The following is a 7,244-nucleotide window of genomic DNA, read 5'->3' on the forward strand; positions in this document are numbered from 1 at the left end:
AGTCTGAAATGCTTGATGTAAGGCCGTGCTAAGTTACTCCATAGAAAAGGCTAAGGAATTTAATCCCAGTCTAACAGTGCACTGCTTTCCCACAATGCTGTGAAACCCTCTGGAGCACTTCACTCTCCCCCAAACTGGAATGCTTACAAAACATGAGTATATATGCACCTGATTATCTTCATGCTAACCAATAATTCCATGGCTGTCAGAACTATTCAAGGTTTTAAAATTAATTTCACAAAAACAGGCAAGGTTAAAACCTTACTAGTGTTCTGTTTTGGCCATCTAACCTTACATACTCAACCACTCTTCATATTTCCCTAAGCTCAATTTTGTAGGACATCCTTCCTATCTCTTAATTGAAACTGACATAGTACATTGTACAATTCTACAATGACATGGGATGGAGTGCACCCTCAGCAAGTTTGCAGACCACACCAAGCTGAGTGGTGCAGCTGACATGTGAGAAGGAAGGGATACCACCCAGGCTTGAGAGGTGGGCCCATGTCAACCTCATGAAAGTTCAACAAGGCCAACTGCAAGGTCCTGAACCTGAATCAGGGCAATCCCAAGCACAAAATCAGGTTGGGTGGAGAATGGCTTGAAAGCAGCCCTGAGGAGTAGGGGGTGATGGTTGATAAAGATTCAACATGAGCTAGTAATTTGCGCTTGCAGCCCAGAAGGCCAACTGCAACCTGGGTTGCATCAAAAGAAGCACGACCAGCAGGTTGAGGGAAGTAACTCTGCCTCTTTGTTCTGCTCTCATGAAACCAGGAATACTGTGTCCAGTTCTGGGGTCCCCAACACAAGGACTTCAAGCTGTTGGAGCAGCTCCAAAGGAGGGCCACAAAGATAATCAGAAGGCTGGAGCAAATCCCTTAAAAGGACATGCTGAGAGAACTGGGGCTTTTCAGTCTAGAGAAGGCTCTGAGGAGACCTTATAGCAGCCTTCCAGTACTTAAAAAGGGCCTACAGGAAAGCTAGGGAGGGACTTTTTACAAGGGCGAGTAGTGACAGGATGAGGGAAAACGGTTTAAAACTAGAAGAGGTTAGATTTAGACGAGATATTTGGAAGAAACTCTTTACTGTGAGGGTGGTGAGACTCCAGAACAGGTTGCCCAGTGAGGTTGTGGAAGCATTCAAGACCAGGCTGGATGGGGCTTCAAGCAAAGCAGTTGAGTGGGAGGTGTTCCTACCTGTAGCAGGGGGTTGGTACTAGATGATCTTAAAGGTCTCTTCCAACACAAACCATTCTGTGATTCTATCGTTTTAGACAAGAGCTTAGGTCTTCGCACAAAGCCTTCACTAAAAATATATGGGCTCTCTTCTACTATATTAATTCCCCCTCTTTTATACCTCCCTGCTCCCGTTTTCCTAGATGCAAGAAAACCAGTTACTCCGAGCAGAACTGAAATCTTCTTCCTTTTTAATCAGTCTTTTTTGTTCCATTTCAGTAATTTATTAAAAAAAGTCAAGTGTAAAAAATCTGCAAAAAATTATGAACAAAATAATGTAGAATATTTTAATGTTTTTCCTCTTCCATTATTTTCTTCAAATAAGGGAAAGATTATCAAAATTTCGCCCAGTTTTAAGAAATGGTATTTATACACAGAATTAAAATCATGATTTGAATTACTTACACAAATAAAATGAAAATTACTGATTTGGTGAAGTCTTGTATGAGATACAGAAAGATTTTAAAAATTCAAATTAACTTAAGATACTGTGGATATTTTGATTTATAAAATGCTACTGTATCAGAACTATCCACTGACATACAATACACAAAGGAAGTATGAAACATGATTTACAAAGAAGTGAAACGCTTCACAGAAGCATGGATTCCTGAGGTATTCTGAATGCAGTTCTTCCATTTACTTGAATTCACAACATAGCTCCCATTGGCATAAGTTAACAGAAGACTGGCTACTTGATAAAGGCAACTCAACATAATTTTTGTGGGAAAAAAAAAAAAAAAAGATACAGGCAAATGGAAACTGGAAGTTCTTTCTCAATGCTATTAGCAGACTTGGTCATGGTGAAAAATTAGCTCACGCTGAAGTATACAAAGACCTGGTGAGCCTAGTTTTCTCAATTTAAGAAGATCAGATGTACTATGGGTACTTTTTTCCTCACTGTCCATAGCCATAAGTTGCAAAGTCCCAGATATCAGACAAAAAATTGCTGCTTCTGGATAAACATACAGAAGGACTGATTACCTGGACAAGTATTATAAAAATTAAAAATGGAAAAGTATTGGACATTTCACTTCTTCTTATCTTTTTCTGCTTTAATTCTCTGCTGTAGTGTCTTCAGTTCAGTCATTACATTTAAAGTTCTGTAAACCCAGTTGACCTGAAAAATAAGTAAATCATTACATTTAAATCCATTCATATACATTCAATTACCATCTTAAGATGTATTCATATAAATACACACCACAATTATGATAGTATTCACCAGTAGAGGTGCTGAAAATACAAGTGAAATAAACATTCCTCTTGAATCGAAGTACTGATATTTAGAAAACAGCCTGAAAGAAGAAAAATAGATAAATCTTTGTTCAGCAGGATTCACAGAACATTATACCTTCACAATAACTATTCAACATGGATAACATACAGACAATCCTACTTCTTGGGATCCCCAAACTTATGCTTGCATCCTACTGTATGAAGCTTAAAGAAAGAGACTGTATAAGGCTTCTTTAAGGCTCAAGACCCCGTATAACAACCACAGATAAAGTAATATACTGTGACTATATAAACAGGAAGGTATATTTGTGCCTCAGAAGTCATGCTTATTCTGAAGTCTTTTAAATTACTTTCTTAGATATTCATTTTAATTATTCATATTAGAAGAGGTAACTAAGTGGTTACTAAATGCAGTGAGGTTGTAATTTAGGTAAGTAAAACACAGATTTACAGTACTTCTGTAGATAAACTTCATTGCTAGCCATATAATTTTCAGCTACATTGGGAAAATGTCTCAATTCTTACAAAAATAAGCCACTGATTTACGTCTGATACACAGGTTTAGTAAAAAGGCAAATTTTAATGACTTTTATATACACAGATAAACATATAAAATAGCACCAATGTTTTTGAGAAGTAGTTCTTAACTTCAGCTTGTTAAACTTTCACAGCTACCAAAACCAAACAAACAACCCATCACCACCCACTCAACCAAGAAAAAAACCCAAAGCTCACATCCCATCTGCTCTTTTACCTGTACCAGTCTCGCTTTCTCAAAAGTTCTGTGTTCATGCAAAACACTCCCTGCCATCCCATTCTACTGCTAAGTGGCTTTCTTTTAGGTTAAAGGCTTTTTGGGGAATGGTATGAAAAAAAACATTTCAGAAGAACATGCTTTTAAATGTGAAATTGAAAACATTTACCTCCAGTTCATGGCTGCTAATTCATTTATATATTCAGCACAGTACACTAAACACACTACAAAAAAAGAAAAAAAAGCATTAGACTCAATATCTCTTTGAAAACAATCTGCCATCAGTTCTGCATTACATATGAGATATATATATATATACACCGTACAGTACAATTTGTTGATATGTAGAAGCTAAAACTACATATTCACTATTTAATTGAACAAAAGCAGATCTGAATTAACATCCCATATAATTACTAACAAGTAGTGAGAAAAAGAAACACGTTATAGACCAAAAAAAAAAAAAACAAAAAACCAACAAATAAAATCTTACTTATCTGAGCTTACAAGAGCTCAGACAATGAATTATCAATTAAAAAAAAAACAACAAGTTTTTTCAACAATCTTTTCTGTGACTGCTTTTAAGTTACATCTGTAAAAAGAAATGTCAAAGCTTCCCTATAACTGGTATGGAATTCAGATATCAAAGAATCATGGGGGTTGGAAGGGACCTCAAGAGATCACTGAGTCCAATCCCCCTGCAGGTACGCTACAATAGGTCACACAGGTAGGCATCCAGATAGGTCTTGAATATTTCCATAGAAGGAGACTCCACCCCTCTCTAGGCAAACTGCTCCAAACTGCTCCAGTGCTCTGTCACCTTTACCATAAGGAAGATCTTCTACACATTTGTATGATATCATGCTCTAGTACACACTTTTGTCTCAAGGATTAGTATTCTAATTTATATAGCAAGCACTTAAAGTGCATTTATGAAGTTACACCAAACCTTTCCTGTACTGCATGGTCTGAGTCTTAAAATACTCGCAGATTTTCAACAGGTGTACAGCAGAACATTCGGATGCAGCGAGATAAAAGCTAATATATTCTTACTCAACAAATACATGCAGTGTAAAGATACCAAAACAGTAGAACAATCCAGTGCAATCACAAGTTTAGCAGGAAAGCAATGGAATCACAAAATGTTAAATTTATCTCTGCATCATTTCTTACCCCACCAAAAAAAACAGCAAAAAATCGGATTCAGTGACTTTAGAGATGACCTGCACAATGTGACTGAACTGCTAGCTTAGTGATACAACGAGTGCCATGACAATGAATATGCTGTCTTCTTTTTGCCATCAGCTGGATTCTCTCAGCATGGCACTACACAATATAAACACCTGTATAGCTGCTAAGCTGCCGAGGTGAATCAATGTGACTATTTAATATATATTTTTAGTTATGTCTGCCTACCTGCAATACAAAGTTATTTTTATTGCAGACATACCAAAAGTAGTACAGGTTTTCAAATACAAACAGACCGGGACTTAATGTGGGCAATTTTATCCACTCTTCCTGTTAACAACAATTATACATCAATCACATCTGGGTTAAAAAGCCAGTAATTATCAGTTCCAATGTATTTCAAGCACACTTAGAACTTGGGCATTCAAGCTAGTGTTATGAACATTGGGAATGTTTTAGATAGTCTGAGGTAAATAGACCTAGGATGTTGTGGCAATTCTGTATGTGTAGTAATGAAGTTAAGAAAGAAAATCCTGTATTTTCTTTGGGAACTTTCCAGCGTGATGTGTCATATGCAGGGCATTTTGATTTGGCCCTCTGTGGATAGCTGTAAACTCTGCAGTTCAAAGAGATGTACAGAAATTACTGATTTGTAGGTTACCTTTTGGTGGAAATTTCTGTTATTGAAACTTTCGCTTTAGCTGAGTTATGTATCAGAAGTTTTAATGAAGCTATGATTCTTCCACCAATTTAAGTGGCATTTTTAAAAATCAACATAGCCTTCAAACACTGACTGCAAACCCATCTGAATTGTTTATCCTATCTCCACTTCTGCAGGAATATGTCACATCTGAGGTACTGGGTAAAAATAATAACAAAAAATACAAACATGAAAACACAAACCAAGGCAAGAGGCTCTCATAAAGCATACGAGGGTTTACTGGTAAAATATAGATTTAACTCAAATCCATGCTATCTTTATTCACAGAATCACAAAATCACCAAGGTTGGAAAAGACCTTCAAGATCATCCAGTCCAACCATCCAACCATCACCACTAGCTCTCACTAAACCACATCCCTCAACACAAAATCCAAATATTCCTTGAACACCTCCAGGGTTGGTGACTCCACCATCTCCCTGGGCAGCCCATTCCTGACCACTCTTTCAGAGAAGTAGTATTTCCTAATGTCCAGCTTGAATCTCTCCTGGTGCAGCTGGAAGCCATTCCCTCTAGTCCTATGACCAGTTCCATGAGAGAAGAGGCCAATCTCCAGCTCACTACAGCCTCCCTTCAGGTAGTGATAGAGAGCAATAATGTCTCCCCTAAGCCTCCTCTTCTCCAGACTGAAATTTAATTTAAAAAATGGCCTCTGTAAAGTCTTGCTCTGTCACACCACTGTCAAAGCCGGCAGCAGGGCTTACAGTAACCCTGTTCCATTTGAATGAAATGAAATGAATCCATTTGAAAGCTGCATTGACCAAACCGCAGCATTAACTACTGCAGAGCAGGAAACCACTTCTGTCTGTTTTTCAACTTCTTGTTGCACTGGAGAAGTGGACAACAGTTTCCTGGCCTGCTGTGTAACACCACAGCACTAACCATGCAAAAAACCTATCTATACTTCGCCTATCAGTACAAATAAAGTTTCAAGTCTCTACTTTATGCAGTCTCGTAAGCTAAGTATCTGTAGCTTACAGCTGTTCTGAAACACTTAAGTACATAATGTACAGACACACACGTTACCACAAGATAAATACTTTGCGATCACTTTATGAGTTGCAAATCTCTTTGTTAAACAAGAAAACCATCCCTAAGGAGTTCACAGAAGCACGGATGCGCTACTCACCCATGCACAGAAAGTGCCCTATTTGCACCCGGTAGTGCTGAAAAGAGAAGCAGGTCAGCAGAAAACACAGGACGTGGAAACCCGCCAGCCCCAGCAGCCAGGGCTCGGCCCAGTCCGTCTTCTGCGGAGAAAGAGAAAGGAGACGCGGCGACCAGGTGAGACGCGAGCCCGGCCGTGACGAGCGCCCTGCCGCCTCCCGCACCGCAACCGAAACCCAGCTCTGTCACGGAGCGCGCTCACCTGCGTGACGGAGCACCCAGCGCGAGCAGTCCTCCCCAAAGGAAAGGGAGGCTCCCGTTACACGCACGGATCGGTGCCTTTTCCCCTTCCCTCCCGCGGACGGCTCCTCACCGCTAGGATGGTAGACAGCCCCGGAGGACCGTTCAGCGGCTGCTCCATGGCGACGGGGACACTCCGCCTCAGCACAGCCCAAGCCTCGCGAGAAGACACCCAAATAGCCAGCGAGACCACCTTCTCGCGAGAACCTGCAGTGGCTGGATCTCTGCCTCGCCGCTTGGAAAGGGGTGCCTTATGGGGCGGGAAAATGGCGGCTGCGCCTTTAAGTGGGGGGGTAGGAAGGTGGCTGCTCTGAGCTCAGGAAGCATGTCTGGCAGGCAGCCTGCTTAAGGTACTGCCTCTTCTGGTTCTGTGTGTAAAGTGGTAGTCCTTAGAAACACTGCTTCAGCAGACTGTCAGAAGCTCTGGTGTTTAGTATTTCAGCCTGAAGTTAAGAAGTTAGTGTTAGTAAGAGGGACCAAAAACAAAAACACAAAAAGGCTAATCAACACACAGTAACTTGAGTCACATGAAGAGTATTACTTCTTTGCCAAAAGCAAATAGTATATGTATTTTAATAATCTTGCTATGCAATTTAAAAGGAAGAAGACGTCAGGAGGGTTAATAACTCCTTTCACTGAATGCATGCAGGGCTGTGAGCAGTCCATTGCTTTTAGGGATTTCAAGGTCAGATTCATTGGCT

General features: G+C 40.0%; 1 protein-coding gene across 1 annotated transcript; it reads right to left on the reverse strand.

Moving 5' to 3' along the window:
* Positions 1–2,265: 2,265 nt before the first annotated feature.
* On the reverse strand, positions 2,266–6,676 carry TMEM18 (transmembrane protein 18; the record flags this gene model as incomplete). Its single annotated transcript, XM_079549921.1, has 5 exons — positions 6,617–6,676; positions 6,266–6,386; positions 3,398–3,452; positions 2,440–2,533; positions 2,266–2,355 (listed from the first exon to the last, which is right to left on the reverse strand). Exons 1-5 carry the CDS (start codon positions 6,662–6,664, stop codon positions 2,266–2,268), a joined length of 408 nt encoding a protein of 135 aa, XP_079406047.1. The 5' UTR covers positions 6,665–6,676.
* Between the last annotated feature and the right edge of the window lie 568 nt (positions 6,677–7,244).

Source organism: Tetrao urogallus, assembly GCF_951394365.1.
Source record: "Tetrao urogallus genome assembly, chromosome: 2".
Lineage (NCBI taxonomy): Eukaryota > Metazoa > Chordata > Aves > Galliformes > Phasianidae > Tetrao > Tetrao urogallus.